The sequence below is a fragment of the Photinus pyralis genome, unplaced genomic scaffold, assembly GCF_008802855.1.
Source record: "Photinus pyralis isolate 1611_PpyrPB1 unplaced genomic scaffold, Ppyr1.3 Ppyr1.4_LG1, whole genome shotgun sequence".
Lineage (NCBI taxonomy): Eukaryota > Metazoa > Arthropoda > Insecta > Coleoptera > Lampyridae > Photinus > Photinus pyralis.
The window spans coordinates 7,266,142-7,290,278 of NW_022170249.1; the positions used below are offsets into that span (position 1 = coordinate 7,266,142).

The 24,137-nt window shown below is 36.1% G+C and overlaps 1 protein-coding gene across 1 annotated transcript; it reads left to right on the forward strand.

The window, feature by feature from the left end:
* Nucleotides 1-2,528: 2,528 nt before the first annotated feature.
* Nucleotides 2,529-24,137, forward strand: LOC116179268 (max-interacting protein 1-like). The gene is made up of 3 exons (XM_031499022.1): nucleotides 2,529-2,791; nucleotides 12,143-12,353; nucleotides 22,323-24,137. The coding sequence occupies exons 1-3, from the start codon at nucleotides 2,753-2,755 to the stop codon at nucleotides 22,457-22,459; spliced, it is 387 nt and encodes a 128-aa protein (XP_031354882.1). The 5' UTR covers nucleotides 2,529-2,752; the 3' UTR covers nucleotides 22,460-24,137.

Sequence of the window (24,137 nt, forward strand, 5' to 3'; positions counted from 1 at the left end):
TGACGCTTATGGATTTATGCATTAGATGTCGCTGCAAAAAATTTAAAGCGGTAAAATGTGCATATAATCCAGTTTAATTGTATTTTTACCAGGAAAGTTGTGGGGTAGTTTTGATTTCTGTGATTCTATATGTTTTTTGGGGTGCCGAATCCGAATCCGAAGTTTGCTAACAAAATTTCATGACGCAACATTGAAAAAAATACAAAAAAGTTGAAAAGGATATTTTTTTAGCAGTTTTGTGCTTACAACTGGAAAACTATCAACTTTTCGAAAATAACCTCCCTATCTTATATCTTATCGACGTGGTAAAGAGTGTAACGTTAATTATGGCAGAGATATACATAGTTTTTAAGTATACCTTTGCGGTTAGCAATCTGTCAAGACCTTTAAAGCTGCAAATAATTTCCGCCCACTTCAAAAAACCTTCACGATTCTTTAAGAAGGTGCCCTATGTTCGTGTGTATCTGTGACCACAGGTACCCGCTTTTAATAACTCCTTTACGACGAATGAGTAGCTCCAGTGTTAAATTAAACAATTATGGCTCAGCGTACCTCCTATCATATCATATCACTGTAATAATACGAATATTAAGGAATTCGAATTGTGCAAACTTTAACGCTTTAACTTTGTTTCAGCGACATCTAACGCATAAATCCATAAGCGTCATATTACAGTTTTAAACGATACATGTTTATACTGCTCCGCAATAGAGGGCGCTTTTAAGTATACCTAAATAAAGTCACTAAATATAGAAAGTACCGCAATCCATTGGGCTCGTGTGTTAGAGAGAGAACGCATGATTTTTGCCCAAAAATGGCGGAAGTTACCAGATTCTAGTAACTTTAATGTTAGGGATTGTTCCACCTGTTTGGAGATATCTGTATATATTTTTATAAAACATGACAGTACTATGAAGTTAGGTTATAAAAAATTACAGCTATTCAGATTTTATTTGTCAATTTTTTTAAGTTGGCAGCAAATTTGCCCAAAAATGGCGGATGATTGCGGTACTTTCTATATCTAGTGACTTTATACCTAAATTTGTTTCCCAAAAAATGCATAGGGTTAGCAATCTGTGTATGTGTAGATCTGTGGCCCTATGCTTTCAATACAAAATGGGTGGTCACGGATAGAGGGCACTGTAGTCGTGGGTATGTGAATCTCAGGGTAAACTAAAGTCGTATAAACACCACTCGGATCGCGTAAAGAGTAGCTTTTATGGTAACCGCGTAGTACGGGAAGCTTTATAGTATATTAAGTATGGAGAACGGTAAGGGATTTTTACCGTTCGAAGACAATTGTTTGGAGGAGGAGCGAAGCGACGACTCCAATTATTGTCTGAGAACGGTACCCTTAACGTTCGACGTGCTTATAACATTTTTTGCGCGATCGAAATTAAAATTATGCAACCAATATAAATATGCACTAAGAAATTAACGAGCAGAATAAATCGAAATGATCGAAGTGGTATGGGGTACATCACTAGGTAACCAGTTTAAATGTCAAAATTGAAATTAATAATTTCATAAAAATGTGCATGTGTCTGATGTAGTTTACTAGCTTTGCACTTCCTTTATGACTTTATGAGCGTCTTGTTATAGGAAACAACAGCACAAATTGTACGTTTAATGTACCTAACAATAATTAAAGATTAAATGTAATGTAAGACTGTTGATTTTTAAAAAGGCGTCGGTAAGTATTTTTGCTGTTCTGTTTTTAGATCGGTAAGTAATTTTGGCGTCGTCGTAATCATAGCAACTGGTAAATTCTACGTACTGTCATGGAAACACCCATGGTAAATAGTCAGAAATGACCGATCGCGCAAAAAATACTCTTGATTATCTTCTATACGTCCACAAATAAGAACAGGTTTGCTTTTTTTGCGATATCTAGGCGATTAATTAATTGACATTTGTTATTTTATAGGTTGACAATATCAAATCGTGTCTCATCGGACAATTTCGGCCAGGCTCGTTTACTCTGAAACTCACATACCCAGGCGATGTCCTTGACCATATTTTAGTTACAATTAGCAGTTCATATACTATATGATCTAAGTAACAAGTCCAAATATTACTGAGTGAAAGGTGTCAAAATCAGTCGGGAATTCGTTTATGGGCAGTTTGACAGTTTTACGTGAACAATCAAAATTTTAATAATCGTTGGGTGTTGCACGCCCCCATATGTAACCTCCCTTCTCTGTCCGTAAATCATTAAGCCAAGAAATTCATCTTTTATAGCGTTTTGTGTTCTGGAAATCTACGCCGATTACATCAGGGCTGAAATTTGACCAGAATTTTCTAATCGAGCGGATTATTGTATAATTTTCGCTAGCTTTGATGCCTAATAATATTAATGCTGGGACCGGGAAAAAATACCTGTAGGCACAAGATGCTTACCTCATTCTCTTTCAAATGAGTCGCATATCGTCGAAATGTATACAGTTTATTGAAAAATAGTGGAGCGTATATAATATAAACAAATTTTGAAATGGGCATTACTTTTACTCGAAGTGTCTACATATGAAATTTAAGAAGGTTGGCATTGCGCATGCGAAAAATCAAATTCGGAAACGGTTGTTAGTTTTATTTTTATTCCAAGGGGACCAGGGCGCTTCGCGCCGACACCATTTTTTGATGGTCCATATCGGCGACTAGGGACACTACGCCGACCGCGCTCACATCGCCGACAAGTGTACAAGAGACACTAAGCCGAACGTGACCATAACGTCGACTCATACAACAGTTCTTAATGAAGCTGGACGGTGGCAACACCAAGCAGATTTTGACGGTAGGTTATTGTAGGTTTAGAATATTTTTTTTAACTTTTTTCGAACTACAAACTCATACGAACGTTCTTAATGAACCTGGACAGAGTATGACACGTTTCGGCGGTGTGGGCATGGTCGGCATTGTGTCCCTTGCACACCTGTCGACGATGTGGGCACGGTCACACCGACCGTGTGTCCCTAGTCGGCGATATGGACCATCAAAAAATCGTGTCGGTGTTGTGGGCATTCGGCGAAGGGTCCTAGACCCCTTGCCTACATAGGTATTAATAGTTATTTGTGTACCAAGGCCGTAAAAGTGATCTTTTTTGGCCGAAGCTGCTGTTTGTGGCCGAGGCGGTAGCCGAGGCCGCAATTCAGATGAGGCCTAACAAATCACTTTTGGCCAAGGTGCACACAACATTTTTTAGGCGATCATCAAAAAAGAATTCAAAAATTTGCTCATAAACATATTTTTTCTGAAAATCATAGTTATCTTAGACAATTAAAAACAAAGCATTTCCTGTCATATGTAATAAATTATAATTAGCATCTTTGCGTGTGTTTTGTGCGTATCAAAATGGGTGATAGCGACAGTTCAGATACCCCAAATGAAATTTTGGAAGCTGCAAGCGTTGCGACCCTAAGTCATATATGATATAACAGCAGGCGTTTGAGAGTAAAAGTACAATCGCAACTTCCTCCGTTGTACAAAATTTTAATAATGCAATAGGTCCTTCGTAACTGTGGCTTCCAAGACCTTATAGTTAACATGCTGTACAATTATTAGAAACCTGATTACCTACTTTGATGGTAGGTATAATAGGCAGCTACTTGTGTTCTCGGTTAATTGCTGGTGATTCTTCGTATAATAATGTAAGCAATAACATCTTCCTCATGTTTTGTTTCTACACTTCAAAAAGGTCTGCAAGCAGCAAAGATTGAAACGTCAAACTATAATTTTAAATGTGAACATTGTGATTATGCAAAATAGTGTGAAACATTCCTACAAGTCCGAAAATGAAAAAAACGCACGTGGATGACCCAATCCTTGATGGGGCTAAACCAGATAGAGGCTTTGTATCAAACGGATTACTGCTTCTCACACATCAGTTTCAAATAAGTAGGTACAGTTTGACAGATGTGTACAATAAAGTAAAGTTTGACAGAAGCGTACAATAAAGTTAAACTTTATGGCCGCAAAAGCGACAACAAAATCAACGTTTTTGTGATGATAGCCTAAAAATTTCATTTATAGACCATTCGCACCTTAGTATGCAGTATGGGGCTTATGGAGAAACAGTACATGCTTGCCAAACTTATTATAGGATCGATTACTGCACCGTAAAACGGTAGTTTAGACACTATTTATTACTTTTTAACCTAACCTCAGAAGTCAAAAAGGTAAATTAATAACAAGTTGTAATTGTTTGAATGTTTGTCAAATGTGGCCGAGAACAGCTTGTATTTATTAAGTCCCCAAAAATTTACAAATGTACAGTATACATATTAGTCACTGGAATCGAATTGAAATTCATCGGAAGATGACTGCGACACTTGAATTATAAATTCTTCAACATCATCTTGAAGATAATCTGCTGCCCACATGCCATCTTCGATAGTTTTCACGTGATTGACATAATGTTGCCAATTTTGAACCGTAACTTGTGAATAACCCATTTTTATTAATTCTTCCATGTCCTTTATTTTAAATGTTTTGTTATTCATTTTGATATGATGTTTAACTTGAGCCCACACCATTTCAATGGGATTTAATTCACAATGGTATGGAGGTAAACGGAGAATCTCGTAACCTTTTTCTTGTGCAATAACATCAAGCTTATTTTTGTCGTAGTGATGCCGAACATGCGCAACAGAAGCCAGTAGGTCTCGTTTTAATGGATTTTCTTCAATCGGTACATTTTTCTCACGAAGCCAATCTATAATGTGTTCTTTTCTCCACGACATTGTTGGTATCTTCTCCAACTTTCTACTGTGGTACGAGGCATTGTCAATAACAATGACTGAATTCGGTGGCACATTTGGTAGAAGCTGTTCAAAAAACCACTTTTCATAAGTGTCTGCATCCATTTCGTTGTGTGCATCAGCAGTGTTCTTTTTGCAGAGAAAAGTCAGTTCCGCGCCCGGAATAAAACCATTATCACCACCAGCATGTACTAACGCAAAGCGAGGCCCTAGACCAGTGGGTGATTTTAAACCTGTACTGAGTCCTTTGATGAATGCCTGACGATTGCTTTCAACGGTGGTGTCATGCCACGCCCTGCTCACCGAATGACCAATGTTAACCCATGACTCATCCGTATACACAATATTTTTACCTAAAATATAAATATTATGTAATTTGCAATTAAATATAATAAAAAGATTAAGCACCTTCTTCTCTCAACTTCCTGATGCGACGTAGGTATTTATGTCTCCATCGTATAATATCATCCCGTTCAATAAGGATACTCTTGCGGCCAACCTTCTTAAATTCAAAACCCATATCTTTCAAGAGATTGAATAATGTGGTGCGTTTAAAGTTGGGTAGATCGTTATCGTCATTTACGGAAGCTAAGATGCTGTTCATAGTTGGTGGAATATTTGTAATGAAGAAGTTATGCACTTTACGTCGAATAACTGATTGCACATTTTCATCATACACATGAAGACGATCATTGCTTTGTTTCCCTTTTCTTTGCTTGCGTTTTTTCGGGCTTGATACACCTTCGTTTCCGTCTTCCTTTTTAATGGCATAGATGCTCCGTTCAGAACAACATAAAGCTTTACTTGCTTCTTTCACAGCTGCAGTAACGTTCATCGTTCCCGAGAAATAGTTCAGCACGTTGATAATGAGGTGTTTCTCCTTCCGGCTAAAACACTCTCCTTTATGGCGTTTCACGTTAGCAGATCCTGCTTCAGCTTCGGCTTCCATTTAATGGGATATTCTAAAAAGATGAAATCAAATAACGGTTCTACAAGAACACTCAAAGTTACCTTGTATATAAAGTACGAGATGGAGGCGTTCTTAAAAGAACGATTTTTAAAGCAATGAGACAATAAAATGTGTTAAATACGAAAGACAAAAACGAACCACACACGTAATGACAATACAAGAAGATTTGACGTTATATTTTGTTTTAAAGCTTAAATTCAATCATATGTAAGTTTGGCATCATTGCGGTAAGGAATAAGGATAGCGTTATTGAAGAATGACGCAAATTAGTAAAGGAGGGATATAGTCCATAAGACCCCATACTGCATACTAAGGTGCGAATGCTCTATAGTTACTTTCTTAAATAAGAAAGTTGACATTGCGCTTACGCAAAAAAAACCAAATTTTGAAACTGATGTTAGATTTGATTTTATTCCAAGTGCCTATGTATTAAATTGCATTTAAATGCTTTCTTAAATAAGAAAATTGGCATTGCGCATGCGCAACACAATATTTTGTCATCGTCAATTTTACTTATATTCGTAGTGAATATAATACATATAAATTATAAAGCTACATTTAATTACTTCATAAATAAAAAAGTTCGCATTGCACACGCGTTAAACCAAATTTTTGACACTGCGCATGCGCAAAACCAAAACACATCGGTATGTACGGAATCCTTGGACCAAGACCTTTCAAATGAGCCCCATATCGCCGAAATCGGTTCAGCCGTATAGAAGGAGGAAAATACGCTAAAAAGAATAAGAAAAACAAGCCTGTACCTACTGTTCCCCTCTCTTACAAAGTATTACGAATAGTTGATGAAATAGCAACAGAGTGAGCAAGAAGATTCCATCCATATAATCATGTTATATTATGATATAATATACTTCAATATACAAAAATCGATGAATGCAGAGTAGGTACTTACCTATGAGTTTTTCGTACGTGTCTGGATGTGGTTAAGCGATGGAAATATCGTAATGCCAATCGCAGGATTTTAAATAAGGTGAACATTGTGAGGGGGAAAACATGATAGAGTATCTGCGTGGACTATGGTAATGAATAGCAGCGTTCCTGTCTTCTCTGCAGTTATGGCGACACACATATTGATAATTATAAATAAAAAGAGGAATTTTCTAACATCTAACCTCCCCATACTTGACTTGCAGCAAGTATGGGGAATGTTAGGTGTTGTAATCACACCGTGGATATCATTCTCCGCTTCATAATTTTTCCAGTCTTCCAGTGTCACAAAATACATTCATAGCAAATCTTCAGTATGTATAGATACTTGATTGGTCAATGTATATATTATGCTATTTGCCCCTGAGTGCATACAAATTATTTTCATTTGATAGTGAGTATTGTTTGTAGTTTCAACAAAACCACCCGGGGCTTTACTTATAGCATGAGATATCGTTATACATATTTACATTACTTATTGGAGGTGGTCATGGCCAGATAATTTTTATTTATCCTCGATTTAATTTTATCCATTTCATTTATGAACTATTACTTTTTTAGCGTATTTTCTTCAAAGTGAAAAATCGCTAATGGCTGCACTTTGTCGTCCATCCGTTCGTCCGTCCGTCTGTCACACGTACTCCTTCTACACCACTGAACCGATTTGGGCGATATAGGGCTCAAACTAAATCTAATACCGGTTTAAAAATTACGGTTAACGCATGCTGTATGTTTTATTTATGAAGGTATTCAATGAAATTTCTAATGTAGGCGCAATGCTATTTACGAAAGCATTAAAAAAAAGTTTCATATGCAGACACTTAGAATAAAAGTTAAACTAATGCCCATTTCAAAATTTGTACATATGTATCTGTATACGCTCCACTATTTTTCATTAAATATAGACTTCGACGATAGGCGGCTCATTTGAAAGAGAATGGGGTAAGGATCTCGTGCCTACCGGTATTTTATTCCGATCCTATCATTAATATTATTAGGATAGGGGGAAAATACGCTCTCGTCATTTATGTTTGCATAATGATTTTTTAACTTGTTTTACTTAATCCTCAAAAGTATTTAAAATGAAAAGAGCATTTTCCCTTAATATCCTTAATACTTGAGCATTGACCATGTGGTGTGTGACTGAGAACTGAGAAGATTGTGCGCTAGTTATTGCATGCGATAAAATTGCGTGCAAGATATCGCATAATGTGGATCAGAATGAAGTTAACGCAGATGCTAACTGTCGCCATAAACTGATCTTATAGCACCTATTCGTGTTATGCTCCGGAAAATACAGAAGATCGGTTAAGTAGGTAATCATTATAATACTTTCTGAATTCTATCAATTCGTTTTGGGGCAATTCAGTTTCTTTAATACACATAGAAAAGAACACGAAGAAACTTTGGTCCAAATGGTGGCTCGTATTCAACAGTCAAATACGGGATCGCAATATTTAACAAGTTAAAAAGTAATCGTAAACGATTTACAGAAAGCGCATTTCCCCTTGCATTCATTTCCCATTTGTAAGATGCAACTTCTGTTAAAATCGTAAAAATCCGGCCACAAATATGAAAGATTGCGTTGCACATGTGCAATCCATTGTTGACGTGCTACTTCAATTTTTGTTTATAAGAAGAATTTCAGTTCAATGCTTTCATAAATAAGAAAGTTGGAACTGCGCATGCGCAAATCTAAATTTTGAAACTAACGTTAGATTTTCCTTTATTCCAAGCACCTATGTATCAAATTTCATTTAAATGCTTCCATAAATAAAAAAAGTTGGCACTGCGCATGCGCAAAACCAAATTTTGGACCTGGCGTTTGATTTTCCTTTATTCCAAGCGCCTATGTATCAAATTTCGTTTAAATTTTTCCATAAATAAAAAACTTGGCACTGCGCTTGCGCAAAACCAAATTTTGAAACTGGCGTTAGATTTTCATTTATTCCAAGTGCCTATGTATCAAATTTAATTCAAATACTTTTATAAATAAAAAAGTTTGCAATTCGGTTTATAAATGGTCGAGATGCGAAAAGGGCACTGTAAATTTGGAATCGATTCGACTCAACTTTTGGCCTTTGGCCTAGCGTATTTATATGGCTAAAGCTATGCCCATATTCAATTTCATGCAATTCAGTTCATAACTAACGGAGATCTAAAAGCGATCGGACATTTCTAAACAAAATTATCGTTCACACGGACAGATAGAGGGACAGACAGACAAAGGAACAGACGGACAGACCAACAGACAGACGATAAAAGTGTAAAATTTATAGAACATGTAAAAAACGGTTTTTTGTTTTTTTACAATAACTTTTTTAGTAATAAACGTAGAAAAAATTCCTTGGTGCAAGCCTCGACACCATAACGAACCAAATAGCGAAAAAAGTAGAACAATAGCTCTTTTGATAAAGAACTAGTAGCGTCTCAACGAACGAATGGACGGACGGACAGGCGGACGGACGGACAAAGTGGCCACAATAGCGCATTTTTTTAAATTTTTATGGAAATACGCTAAAAATGGGTTATTCGTTGAAAAACTAAATTTAGTAAGGGTTGTAATACCCTACAAATGTCACTACAAATTATCATATCATAAAAATGAACCTCACATTTTATGGAAATTATTTATATTGGTTTTACTCACGAGTAGTAACTTTGATCATATTCAGTTAGGCGAGTTATTTAAAACTGGCAAACTGCATTATTAGATTCATAGAGGTTAATTAGGAAACCATTTAATTTTTACAAAATCAACAGTTCACTATTATAGTACGGTGCAATTAGTCGAAAAAACGGCTTAACCTCAACATCCAAAGTAAAAGTTTCCTTCCAACTGCAAATTGTTCTATACAGTCCACATATTGTTTGGTAAAAAGTTACACCATTTTAAGCGTCGGGTTTGAATGGGAGGGGGGAGGAAAGTTGGTAAATTAGTAATTTTTGGAGTTTTTCTTAAATATTTAGAAAACTGTGGGGTTTGGCGAGAAAAATACGATATCCAAAAATAATCTACATTAAATTGCGAACAAAAATGGTCTTCTGTATAATCTTGCTCAAGTGAACGATTCCAGAGTTACGGAGGGTGCAAAAGTAGACATTTTTCGTATATGTATTTTCGATTTTCTGGAAAAATGAAATTATGTTTGAAGTAAATAACACTGAAGATCTGGCTTGTTTTCGTTACCAGTGTTACTTGCAGGCTATTTCAAAGCATCCTATACATTCACTGTTCAAGTTGGCTGCGCTTCTCCCCACTTCAGCAGCTACCAGGCAGAAGGTGTAGCAGTGGCTGCATGAGAAGAAGAACCCGCTGAAGTGGGGCTGGGGATGGAAGATTGTTGCACACCTGAGAGCAATATCAACACATCCTGCAACTCCCAAAGAATTACTGTCCTCATAGTGGAAGTCTCTTTAAAAAATGGCCCCCCTTGAGAAGGTGGTAAGGTTAGCGTTCCTTCAAGGACTTATCAGTAACATACTACCGGTCACTAAAGCGCAATTTGTTTTAACAAAAAATTAGTTTCCTTAGTGATAATCTCATATTTTTTCAAAAAGAATCTAAAAAAAAAGATGAAAAATTTCTACTGTTACACCCTCCGTAACTCTGGAACGGTTCAATTTACCGAGATTATATACGAGGCCATTTTTGTTCGCAATTTACTGTAGATTATTTTTGTATACGGCACTTTTCGCGCTAAACCACACAGTTTGCTAAATATTTAAGAACAACTATTCAAAATTATTAATTTTCCAACTGTACTCCACCTCCCAACCAAACCCGACGCTTAAAATGGTGTAACTTTCTACCAAACAATCTGTGGACAGTATAGAACAATTTGCAGTTGGAGGGAAACTTTTACTTTGGATGTTGAAGTTTGGGTCTAATTGCACTGTACTATTAATAAATTACTCTAAAACGTAAATTTTGCATTCTCAATACCAGAAAGTGTGTTATTTTTGCTCTTAAATTTGTTCATAAAGACCTATAACATACGGATGGATACATCTGAATTCTGAAGTCTCTTAAAAGGAACTAAAATCTAATACGCTTACTTCAATTTTACGTAGCAATTGACAAGGCTTACATTTGTGACTAGTTACCTGCGCCAGTGAACTCGCCGTGATTGGGTTTTTCATTAGCTTTTTATTTTAATCTGCTATACTTGTCCTAGAGCCCTGAAATTTTTTGCAATAGGTACCCTATTTAAAGGTGTGCCAAACGAACTATCCCGAGGTCCTGCTTTTGAAAGTAAAACGTGCATGCGGCCACCAGTTTGTCCAAGTAAAGTGATTCTGCTGCTCCTGCAGTTTTCCTAATTCGTAAGGTACCGGAGTAGCATACCACCATGAGTGAGTAAAAAACGATAATAATAATAACACCTGAAGAGGACCGCCAAGAAGAGACCTTTGTGCCTGCTTCTCAACCGCTTGTGGATGGGACCAGCGCAAAGGAAACCTCCAAAAGACGTATGAAATGGGACGAAGGGATGAATCGCTTCATTTTCGGTACGTATCTGGAGATCACGAAGATGGAAACGGACAGGCTCTATTTAATAAAATTACAGGAATTATTATAATGATTTTTTTTGTTTTGTTTTGTTTTCCTCTTTCCTGATAGCGTTGGCTATTGTGCCCATCAATAGGTGTGTTGGTAAGTACGAATTACATTACCCCTAGATGTCCAATGTACGTGTGTGATTTTTTTTTTTTTATTATTATTATTAAGGGGACCCTACATAACTTCACCAGACACAGACACAGACACTAATCGTTACTTGATTTTAATCCGTGCGATTAGTTAACCAGGCTAGACCTGAGTTCTCACAAGAAACGCCGACCATAATAATAACTCTCAACCAATGACACTAAACGCCACACATTACCACATGATGACTTGGTTAGGACCCGTCTCATGTGAAGCATACCACCATGAGTGAGTAAAAAAACGACGATAATAATAATAATAATCTTTATTGTCCAAAAGATAAAAATAAATAAATAGTATATGCACTATTTCGATTAGCCTTTGTCATTTGGCACTAATTGGCACTATATCTTGTCAGTTAGCCCTAATTTCGAACATGTAGTTGTTAAATGTCAATGAAAGCTAATATTTTAATTACCTACAATAGGCATCGGTCATTTAAAAAAAATGACTGTGACTTCTGCAAGGAAACCCTCAACGCCATTAAAAGTACCAAGGTGTGCCCATAGTATGTTTTCTCATTTTATGTGTGTATTCATTGTTTTGACAGTTGGCACTAGGTAAATGAATTAGATTTTCTGTCGTATTATACTTTAACTTAGCAACACTACCCATTAATTAAACTTACATAATGCAAATTATATCATGGATCTCATAGGTTAGTATTGTTTCGTTACGCGCCATTTACGACTCTAATTATGGTAATCGCGTTGAAATTTGCACGTGAAGTAAATCACTTTAATTCGATCTTTTTTCCAGAATCTAGAGGACAAAGAGAGAAAACATTCTGTACATAAAGAGCATTTAAATCGGGAACGCAGATATCTCCGACGGCGTTTGGAACAATTATCTGCACACCACTCGCTGTCGAAACGACGTTCCGTATCGGAATGTTCTACGTCGACGGTATCGAGTACCTACTCCATTGCGTCATCCTTCTCGTCTTTGGCGTCACCTATATCTGAACCAGGTAATAATTCATTACCATTTACATTTCACCACCATTAGCTTCTGTTTTCCAAAGGAATTCGTAATAAATTTCATAAGCTTCATTTTAGCATTGGAAATGCTTATGTGTATGAAGGGTATGGGTAGGAAGTTACCAGTTTTCGTTCAAGCAGAAAAGACACGGTGTCGCATCAAGTGATGATTGTACTGTACTCGACCGCAATCGGCAGTAGGGAAAGTCGCTGATACTGTCGATGCGGTACTTATTTAATAGTGCCCAATTGTTTTGTTAATTCCGGTCTAAAATTCTCGCACATCTCTCGTGATAGCATTGATTAACATATAACGTATGTTAATCAATGGTGATAGTAATCAAGCATATTAGGACGCTTATTATTTATTCAGAAAGTTTACGTTCCCGGTGAATAAGGGTTATTTGTGTTTTCGATATGGTCATGTTATACGGTTATCATTTCCAATGCCTCCGATGGTTGCATGGATTGCGAAATCTGTGAATCTTTTTATTACGAAAAGCAATCTGTTATCTAAATTATTTAAAAAAAAACTAATATTGTTGGTCATAAACTGGGCACATGCTCAATGCAATTCAACGCCGTTTAAGATTATGTAAAAATAATAAACATGATTAGCAGCGACCAATGCGTGTCATACAGTACCAGATATACATGGTGCTGCTCTCGTTGGACAAGTTCCACATTTATTAATTTGGAATAGCGAAAGGGTGAAATACTAATTGGGGAGGAGTGGAGTGTACCAAAAATTCCCGACCACCGCGAAACATTACAAAACAAGCTCGAAAACAAGTATAAATTGTGCACAACTGTTGTGCAGATAAAGCGCATTTTTTAAAGCGAAATAGCTTTTGTTTTGACATCAGCAATAGATATATTTCTTGCAGACCTCTCAATCGCCCTTTATGAGTACCCTCTTCCGACCATCCGTTCTTGAGGCATAAGGGAATATACTCGATGACGATAAGAGGTCGAGGAGGAGGGCTATGGTTGGTAGAAATTAATTCCTTTCGTTTAGACCTTTCATTAGATTACCACTCCCCCCCCCCCCCCCCCCTCCCCGTACTTTGATAAGAGGACAGAAGAAGGACAGTAGTTGGTAGAAAACCGTTCCCTTCGTTGAGACCTTTACTTATTATACAATGAGAGATAAAATTAATTTTTAACCCCCTACGATTTGACGAACGCCGACGACGACGGTTAGCCTTTTAACAGATATGGATGGATTCCCTAATAATTCTTCTCTTTCTTTATATTTTTCAGAAATGCTTGGTAGACTGTTCACAAAGATTCTTCAAGGGTTCCTGAGACTGAGAGGCTCTTGGACAATGCATGACGATTCTTCATCAGATCGTCCGTCTGTCCGTGAATACGATAACTGTCAAACGCTATATGCCACATGTATAAGCCTATACGGTTTGGAAAGGCTTGATTGGTATACCTACTCTTGATTATTGAAATTGTCTGATATGACGTTCGAAATTGATTTTACAAACAATTTCTTCGCGTATGTTTGTACGAGTTCGAAATATTGTGAGAAAGAAAGTAATGTTTTGGGTAATGCGCATGGTTTGTCGAAGGTATCAGGTGTCACGTTAAATCCAATTTTGATATGAAACCGTTGATTGAAAAATATACAATCAACGATGAAACCTGGAATCATGACCTGCTCATAATTTAATTAACACATTAATTTTCCACATTGATTTCTGGCAGATACTGTAAGTGTAACTATGTTACCTTTATTGTTCAATTTCCTACTGCCCTCGTACAGTGTACGTGACTAAAAAAGGTATCAGTGCCTAAGGTAGTTGTAAATTAATATTTAAGTATTTAAATTGAGATTGAATCTGTTATCTCACCTAAAGTATAATTATAGCATTTAATCGGTCAACTTGATAAAATGAAGGTCATTGTTTAATGTGTCATTATTATCACTGGCGGAGACTATAAATACAATCGCAATATGTACGACCTTACGAGTATGCATATAATATCATTAGTTTAACCCTAGCATGAATGTCATTATGCAGAGTACCTGACAAACCATACATTTCCGTAATGATATTAAAACTCAGTTGTTAGGGTGTTATTTTTATCCATACTTATATGTAAAAAAATAGGGCGGTAGAGCGACGAAAAAACACACATTTTCTCAATAAATAAACAGAGTCTAAACTGTTTCGTTTCATTTTTAGCGGACCAGTGAAAATCGAGTGGGTATTAATATCGTTTTGTTCTACGCCCTTAGGCCACATGGATTGCTATATTACCCTATACCTTCAATGCAAAATGGGTGGCACGGATAGAGGGCACTGTAGTCGTGGTTGTGTGAATCAGTGAATCTCAGGGTAAACTAAAGTCGTATGAACACTACTCGGAACCGCGTAGTACGGGAAGCTTTAAATACTCTTGATTATCTTCTATACGTCCACAAATAAGAATAGGTTTGCTTTTTTTGGCATATCTAGACGATTAATTAATTGACGTTTGTTAATTTTTAGATTGACAATCTTAAATCGTGTATAATCGGACAAACTCGTTTACCCTGAAACTCACATAATCGTCCTTGACCATATTTTAGTTACAATTAGCAGTCCATGTACTATATGGTCTAAAGGGAGGGGAGTCCGCCCGGGGCGCCACTTTAGTAAGGGCGGCAGCGTCATACCTGCCAATAATATCCCGGGGCGCTTTTGAAAATAACTAAAGTAGGAGACGATAAAAAAATCGTGTGAAAATATATTTGAATTTTGATTGTGTAAGCAACGACGATGACAATCTGACGGACCTTTATCTAACAAAAACTGAGGCGAAAATACACGACGAAGAGACTTCTGTTCTCAATACTCCAATCGTTTAAATGTAATGTCTATCAAGCAATTCAAATCGAGATTCAAATACCATTATCTTCTTTGATTCTTGTGTTTCTAGGTTCGACTTCAGAAGCAGTGTTGGGTATACCTTTTTACTGCATTACACAAAAAAAATTTGGAAAAATTTCGCTGTTTTCTGTCTGCCTGTCTTTATTGCAGTGTGTGTTGTTTATGGTTTAATTTATTGTCCAAACAGTACATTTGATATCGTCGAAAAAGGACTATGGTGACATCAAATTTTGTTTAGGGTAGATTAAAAAAATCACATTAAAATATTCAATTTAAAATTCGCGATTTGTGAGTAAATTTCTCATACAACCAGAAGGTTTAAAATTGCCAACATTTTAACTGGCAAGGATGTTTATGTACAAATTTTCAGAAATTCCAACTCGGATTGTCGTTGTGACTTAAAATACAGCGGGGATGCAAATTTTCAAAACAAAATTCCGATTTGATTGATTTCTACCTACATTTTGCCTTTTCTTATTAAAATTTGTATTCGAAGCTCAATTTTACATTTGTAACATTCATAATTATATCTTAAACTGCATAAGTAGCTGTTGTCTGCGCCCTGTTGTTTATCTCTTGAGAGTACCGTGTGCCTATTTGACAAACTATTTGAAAAACTGTTTCATTTAATAGAAGAAACGAGGAATCAATGGACAATCATTTCAATAACATTAAGTTACTGTCATGTAAGCACAAAGCTTATTTTTCGATTTTAAATATTTTTTTGGAGATTCGATTTTGCTGTTCGAAAAGCGATCGCTCAGATAAAATTGCATTTCAACTCTACTCAAAAGAATTTATTTTTCAAAACTAAAAGAATGATTATATAGATTATATCTAACAGTTTTACATACTTAGTCTTCATGGTATTGTCCCAGAACCCAGACCCACCCCAATGTTTTTTTTTAATAATTTAATTTGCTACTACCTTGTATACAACAAAAAATTTTGGCGTGTTAAGTATTTATGAGTAGGCAATGATTATACAAATAAAACAAAATTGTGCAGTGTCCACTTACGTAATAGATTTCTATTAGTGTGTCAGCACGTAAATCGTTGCGAAAATGAATTGCAGGTATTTTTAGAAGGTTAGACTTGACCTTCGTTTTGGCAACCACTCGTCGACTTTCATTATACGTTAGGTATTAATACGTCAACTTACGCAAAAGTCTTTGTCTCTAGTTTTTTAGTTACATATTCAAAAGTAATGTATGCTACTTTCCAAAACCACTTTATTACAAACTCTTTTAAGTTAAAATATATAAATAAAGGCGAGGTACATTGATGGTGTAAATATCTAGACTTCCCTTCTTTTGATTTTCAATTAGCATATCAAAATGTATACTATGATAGTTGCAAGAATAAAATAATTCTGAAGCATATTTAATTGGTATCAGGTGATGCTAGTTTAAAGTTTTGCGATCGATTAATACCCAATCAAAAAATGTACAATTGCAGTCAGTGGCGGATATAGGCATATTCCTGTGGAAGAGGAGGGGGGGGGGGCGGAAATAAATTTATCGTTTAAACTCTGTATAGAACTGTGAAGAACCCAGGCCAGCGCCGAGAGACTGCGCAACTCAAAGATTTAAATTCAAAACTTTTCCTCCCAAACTAACGAAACCCCATGGCACATGATCGTCTAGAGTCTAGACAAAGCTACCTAACCTGAATAACAAAATGGACTACTTACTACGTTGTGTTTTTAAGAGTCGCTACAAGATATAAGATTAAATTTAGAAAATGGTAGTTCACAGAGTGCAAATATAGCAATAGGTTGGGAAAAAAAAGAACTGACCAAGAAAAAAACTAGCCAACGAATTAATATTAAACTTTATAGCAAAATTAGTTGTCTATAATGGCATGAATGCATATTCTGATGGTTGTCAAGTAAATTAATATAATGTCGAATCACAGGTTCCACTGAAATTCCTAAAGAACAATATTTCACACATCTAACATAAAAAACATAAACATTACAATAAATTCACATAAGAAGTTTGGATATTGGATGGCCAGTCCAATTCCCGCACCGAGTAGTCTTTAGTTGCTGTGGTCATGACATGCCAACATTGTGTGAAAACGCTAGAAATTGACCTCTCAGAAGGACATTTCACATAGGAAGAATACCCCAATTGATATAACCAAACAAAAGGTCACAACGAGAACACGCCGCACGCTTATAGCGGATCCCTGCGCAAGTGAGGCCGAGATTAGCCAGCCTAAGTGGGACCCCAACTCATTCATTCAGACATCTCTAGGACCAGTCCAACCCACTAGTTATCAGAGCTGGGTCGAGGGTTCTAAAAAAACCCCTCGAGCGACGAGCGATCTAATTGTCTCAAAAATGCTCGCGAGCATCGAGTTGTTTTTCAAAGCGAAACCGCTTGCGAGTTCCAAGCACTCCTAAAAGTGCTCGAGCGGTTTTTCTCGAGCGGAAAAACAGCTCGCGAGCGGCCTTAATCCTTCAGCGCTTGAGGATGGTTAAAAGTGCTCACGAGCGAAAAAGCGCTTAGGAGCGGAAAAGCGCTCGGGAGCGGAAAAAAGCGTTCGGGAGCGGAAAAAAGCGCTCGCGAGCGGAGAAAGCACTCACGAGCGGAAAAAGAGCGTGCGGGCGGAAAAAAAGCGCTCGAGCGCCGAACACTTTAAGTAAACGCTCGAGTATCGAGCACCAAGCGGCCGCTCCCAAAAGTGCTCGCGAGCAAGCGCTTTTTCTGCTTGGAGCGCTTTTTGCGAGCAAGTACCCAGCTCTGTTAGTTATAAAGTGTCGGGTTATAAAAGACCGAACTCCGGGCCAAAGACAAATCATGACATAACAAAAATAACAGAGCAACCATCGGCAAACTCGCACGCATACATAATCACAAACAAAATATATAGCATTTATGTAGGCTTTGACAGTTGGCATGTTTGCACTGGCATAACAAAGACTGTCATAAAACCAATATTCGGTCACTACATGTCAGGGATCGACTAAACGAATTGCTTAGTAATATCGACAAGATGGCTCTTTTCACACAAAAAAACAGTACATAAAACATATATATCTCTGCGTATGTCAGTTTTGAACTTAGCCAGCCTCTGCTATGTCAAATCGAGATTAAATATCAGTATCAAATATAGCACAGTATATATTCGAAACAAGTCACCCTGCCAAATATTAATAATCATAATCACCCGGTTCAAATAAATAGTAGGAGCATAACGTTACGTGTCTCATTACAACAAAACAAAGGAACATGTCGTGGCAAATCATTAGTATAAACTATAAAGTAATTAATTCTCAATGTCAAGTGCAATATGTAACAATCAACCACCTAACGTACGTCACTCGTCCTCAGATGAAGTACCGTGTAAATAAACAGTAATATATTCATGCACAAAAAAGGGAAATGTGCTGCAATAAATTAAATTATAAATTAAAATGTAGTTCTGGATTGAATATCATCCCTAAGGGAACATACGGTATCTAAATCTAAATAAAAACACGTAAATCGGTCAGTAATTCATATTGCGAGTTGGAAGACAAAACCAGCGCTTAGAACAAAGGACTACTCTAAATTGGAAAACAACATATAGTAGAATCCATGCTATACTGGAATGTCGTTAATTCGGCAAATAATCTTAACACGATCATATAATTACTAGATGGATGCAATAAATGTAAAGATAAAAATGAATACGTAACCTTTGTAATTGTCAAAGTTACTCTCACTACTCGAAACGTAAAAATTACTTCTGCCCTCAACAAAAGCACACATACCTCTGCCTAAACCTTCCCTTTTTAAGCAAATCTTAGATGAAAATTGTTAATATCGACCGTGCTCCTAGATGTCGGGTCGATAGGGATCATTAAGTTCCCCCGTATAGCGTTATATTTGACACTTTTATTGTAAATTATAGCCCATTTCAATGTAGAGCAGAGAAGAAAAAAAACACGTGTTCCATGGAAACGAAACAAAGCGCAATCTTGACTTCTTTCGTCGCGCCAAGGGCGGGTTTCGGAATATTTAAATGGAATTTTAGCGGGCAAATTCGGTTCTACTACAAAACTATTAATTTAATTATTGAGAAAAAGTCAATAAGTACATATTACCATTGTATTTATAAACGAAAAATACAATGATATTACATTGCACGCCGTTATCTTTTGCAAAATTAGCAAATATTTAAAACATACAGCAAAAACACTAGACTAACTAGAAACTAAAACTATTAACAATAAACTAAATTTAAAACGGTCCTTATAGATTGTATTATTATTTAAAACTTACTTGTAGTCTCATTTATAACACGTAAATTTACCAACGAGTACGGATTCTGTATTCATCAATTTGACATCTATATTAATATCGAAACTAGACACAATTCAATTTGCTTATATATCAAACAAAACAAAATTCTATAAGGTGGGCATCTCATATTTCAGCGAAAGAATTAGTCACATCCGCCTTTATTCCTTATCGCTAATACGGTCTAAAATAAGAGAAGTATGGACCCCCATCTTCGATATAAGCATAAACGAATTTAATCTGTGGTAGATACAATGCAAGAGATACAACATGCTTGGGCAGAGTGTATCACACTTCCGCTAGTGGAATCTCATGGTGTTTTCTTACCAAAATCACGATCACGCGCATTTAATTCAAAACCCAGGGAAAAACGAAAGAAATGGGAAGACATATAATAAGCATTTAAATGTGTGTATGCATTTCCGCAATACTCTTGAAAGCACGGATTGAGTGAGTGCTCTGACGTCCACAAGTGTTTAATTGATACATTTTCCTACATTATTCATAAACAACTATTTTGGTTTAACCTGCGTTTCGAATGAAATGCGGACGGTCGTGATTTTCATACGAAAACATAAAGAGCCCAATAGGTGGAAGTGTCTCGGTACACTGAGACCAAACTTGCAGTTTGTACACCATGGCTTAAATTGCCAAGGGGCCAGAGCATATACAGTATTCTTTCTTCTAAAATTATCTCCATAAAAGTACATATCTCCATTTCGGAATGCGCTATCTTGAGATAGAATTTCGGTATATATGTTTTTAGAAAATCGATAATGGCATACCTATTCAAAATCTAGGGTTTCATTCTTCTATTATGCTTTCTAAAAAGTGTCCACAATTTTTTTTACTTATTTTTTACATAATTGCATTGCAATTACATATTAATTAAAGACCTATGTCGAAATAACGGTTTATTCCCCGTCGTTATAAGTGATGCATACTCGTCTAAAGGATTGTCATTGGTTTGCGTTATAAATCAAAGCAAGGTCTTATATGATGGAAGCTTGCCTGCTGGACATGAATTCAAACGACGTTTCGCAGTGGCGCACCCATAGGGGGGTTTCGGGGGCCCCCCCCCCCCCCAAATTAAAACACTGATAGATTTTTTTAAATAATCTTCCCTACAATCGTTTATGATATAATAAACATTCCCGATCTTTTAAAAACACAAACAAATAATTGACCGGCTTTTCAAAGCCCTATTTCCCAAAGATCCGACCATTCTCTCCGAGGAAACCTTAACTAAATTCCAGTCTTTAGTATCATTTTATAAAGATTTGACAGGAACTATAGATGGGCTAGTTGCCGAACTTAGACTTTGGTACAGAGCAATCGCCAGATTGCCAAATGAAGATCGACCCAGAGATGCCTTAAGTGCTTTACAACACGTTACAGACACCTTTACAAATATTAGGGTATTACTTGCTATATTAGCTACATTGCCTGTCTCTACTGCGGAAGGCGAACGTAGTTTTTCAACTTTGAGAAGACTCAAAACTTATTTAAGAAATAGTTCTTCCGAAAACCAACTAAATGGCTTAACTCTTCTAAACATTTATAGAAACATAACCCCTTCTGTGGAAAATATTTTAGAGAAATTCGCACAGAAACCTAGAAAATTAAAACTTAGTTTAACTTAATATTTTTAGTCATAAATAATTTCTTTTATGTTCTTATGTTTTTTTCGGACAAAGTGTAAGTGTAACTGTGTAATCTTTTGTTTATTAAAAATATAATTTATGTTAACATTTTGGATTTACTAATTTCAATAACCCCCACCGAATTTTTTTTCTGGGTGCGCCACTGACGTTTCGTACCACATTTCAATTGGGAAGGGTGGCGTCTGTAAATGGGATTAGAGGCGATGTATGATCTTAACTTTCGCTTTTACCCAAATCATCAGTGTATTATAAAACCGAAGTTTTCGCTTCGTGTTTAATGGATGTTTCTCAACCCAAGCCCATCTGATTGTAAGAAGTTAGTAGTGTAGGGTTTGAGTTTTGTTGTTAAATGTGACTGTACGTTTGTTATTGGTGTTTGTGTGTTCGACAATGCATATCGTTCAATTTATAATTTAAGTTTCATCAAAATTTCCATACCAAGTCCCTCCACTCTTTGAATATAAAAATATTTTATATTCAACACTCCACCTGAGAAAGGGAGGGGAAGAGTGTGCATAATTCTCGAAAACTGAGTGTCAGAAACAGAAATGGAAGGTGTGAACAAGACGTATTTGTCACTGAGGCCAAAATTTCAAAGCTAAATACTTCAAAACCTAAAGGGTAGCAAAAGTTTAACCATTAATCAAATTTTCGAACCAGACAAAGGTCCTTCTTTATCGCTTTGAAGGCATACAGTATTTATAACTAGGGTAGGACTTCAACACATACCAAACTTGACAAGTGTTATTAGGTAATATGCTGGGGATTGGGTTATATCTTACCTATTCTTCGCTACAAAGTTTCTTAATCTTGTGCATTTGTGCATATTGATTTGATAACTAAAAAGAAAACTTGTGATTTTTATTCAACATCACTCATATATCTTACCTACCAGTCTGTTGTGGGAAAAAGGGCATTGGAGTATGCCTGATGTCACTGTAGTTTTTTAGTAGTAGTAGCTAATTCATAGAATTAAAAACTTTATTTTTGGTTGCTTAATGCGGATTGTTTGTATGGCGACTGCATATATCATTCTTCAGTATACGAGTAACAGTAATTAGGGATAACCTTTTATTATTGATGAGTAACAATAATAATAATATTGCTGTTTGTTTCAGATGAAGTCGACGTGATTGGTTATACTAGTAATCAAAGTGATACGGATGATCATTCAAGTGTGCAGTCGGGTTCAAGTGATAGTGGAGTGGCGATGTCAACTAGTCGCTTAACATTGTCTGAAATGGAAGTACTATAGAAAATCGAATAGAGGTTGTTGACGCGTTCTGAGCCAGTACCGATTATCACATATATCGCGTCTCCTCTAGTCAATGAACATCACGTCGATTGCTACTGTATTTGCCACCTCGGCCACCTATCATCGTATTCACTACTATAATATATAAATTATTTATGTATATTGTACATATTTTAAATTAAATACCATATTGTATATGTAAAGGGGCAATTCTCATGCCCCCATGGGCTGCACACATTTAACTTACCACTAGGAGATTATATACTTGTGTCCTCCTGTATAACATATACATAAGTAGGATTGTGGGCCCACACATTTCGAATCTGCCCCTATGTGGGGGTTGATCCTCCTTCTATTTTCCTTCTTTTGTATGTGTCGATAGGTACCAATTTTAACTCCGTATGGAGTTTTTGTGTATAAAAAAAAACGAAAGTACTGTACAGTGTTAGGATATTTTCTGTGTGGAGAATGGAGAGGTGACTCCATTTTTCCTCTCATCGGTTACAGCATTCTAAGAGTACAAATCCTTTATTTATGCCTCATTTGTGGGGAAATTATATTTTATATAAGTGTGAGTGGGAAACCAATGTACTGTGGCCTCCCATTTACGTAAGAACTGAGTGTGATTGTGTGTGTGAATGCGTAAACAGGTAATTGCACAAATAAGGATACCATCAGAGATGCATAATTTATATCCACTTTAGCAGCTCTCTTACAAAATAATTTTTTTAGCAAACATAATAGTTGTGTACGGATATGTGTCGAATTGACTTGCTAATGATACATGAAGAAGTTGGTGCGCACTGACAGGCTGGTTTTACCATCTTGCTACATCTTTTGTAAATGTTTGCTTCTCTTAGCCTGCAATTTGCATATTTGTAATTGAATCATTTCTGTAATAACTTGCCAACAAACTGCTTTCTTGCAAACAAAAAAAAGTATATTCATTCATTCTTATATGCCACTTGAATTATTGATACGAAAGTAAACAGAACAGTGATACTGTAGCCAACAGCAGCAGTATAAATTGATACAGTTTTTTCAGAATTCTATTTAGTTTAGTAACTTTGGATCATAGTAGCTGTATTTGTCATTTCACATGGAAAATACTTTGTTGCTGAGAGCCAAGAAGAAAAATTTGTTTGCAATTTGGGCTACATCACAATCTTCTTATTAGCGAGTAACACTTGTGATATAAATGAAATATTGGCATTATGATTAATTATAGGATTTTAAATGATCTCTTACGTATATATGTTTACTCACATTACAACATCATCACAAGCAAAGTATTTGATATTCATGTAACTTGATGTACATTATGCAGTACAATAAAAACAAAATTAAACTAATATTTGGTACTTGGTGAATGTAATTGCTTTTCGCCAATAGTAAGATTGGATAATGTCCTATACAGAATCATGCTTTTCATAGATTTTAGATTTCTTTGCACAAAACGATTTTGTAATGTAATGGACGGGTGTTTAGCATTATGTAGCAATTACATCTTCAAAATTGGTCTCAACTCTCAATATTATAAATCGGCAGAATGCCTGGTATGTGTTTAACATTGTCATGGTTGTTTGAGATATTGTTGTATATATTTACTTGTAACTATTCATATTGCATTATTCTGTTGTATTTTATTTTTGAATTCTATAAAAACAAAGGAGTAAAA

Excerpts from the sequence above, each read along its gene's own strand:
- LOC116179268 (XM_031499022.1), top strand. The coding sequence starts at position 2,753 with ATGAAGCTGGACGGTGGCAACACCAAGCAGATTTTGACG. Across the intron at positions 2,792-12,142 it reads ACACCAAGCAGATTTTGACG|AATCTAGAGGACAAAGAGAG; the intron begins GTAGGTTATTGT and ends TCTTTTTTCCAG. Across the intron at positions 12,354-22,322 it reads GTCACCTATATCTGAACCAG|ATGAAGTCGACGTGATTGGT; the intron begins GTAATAATTCAT and ends TGTTTGTTTCAG.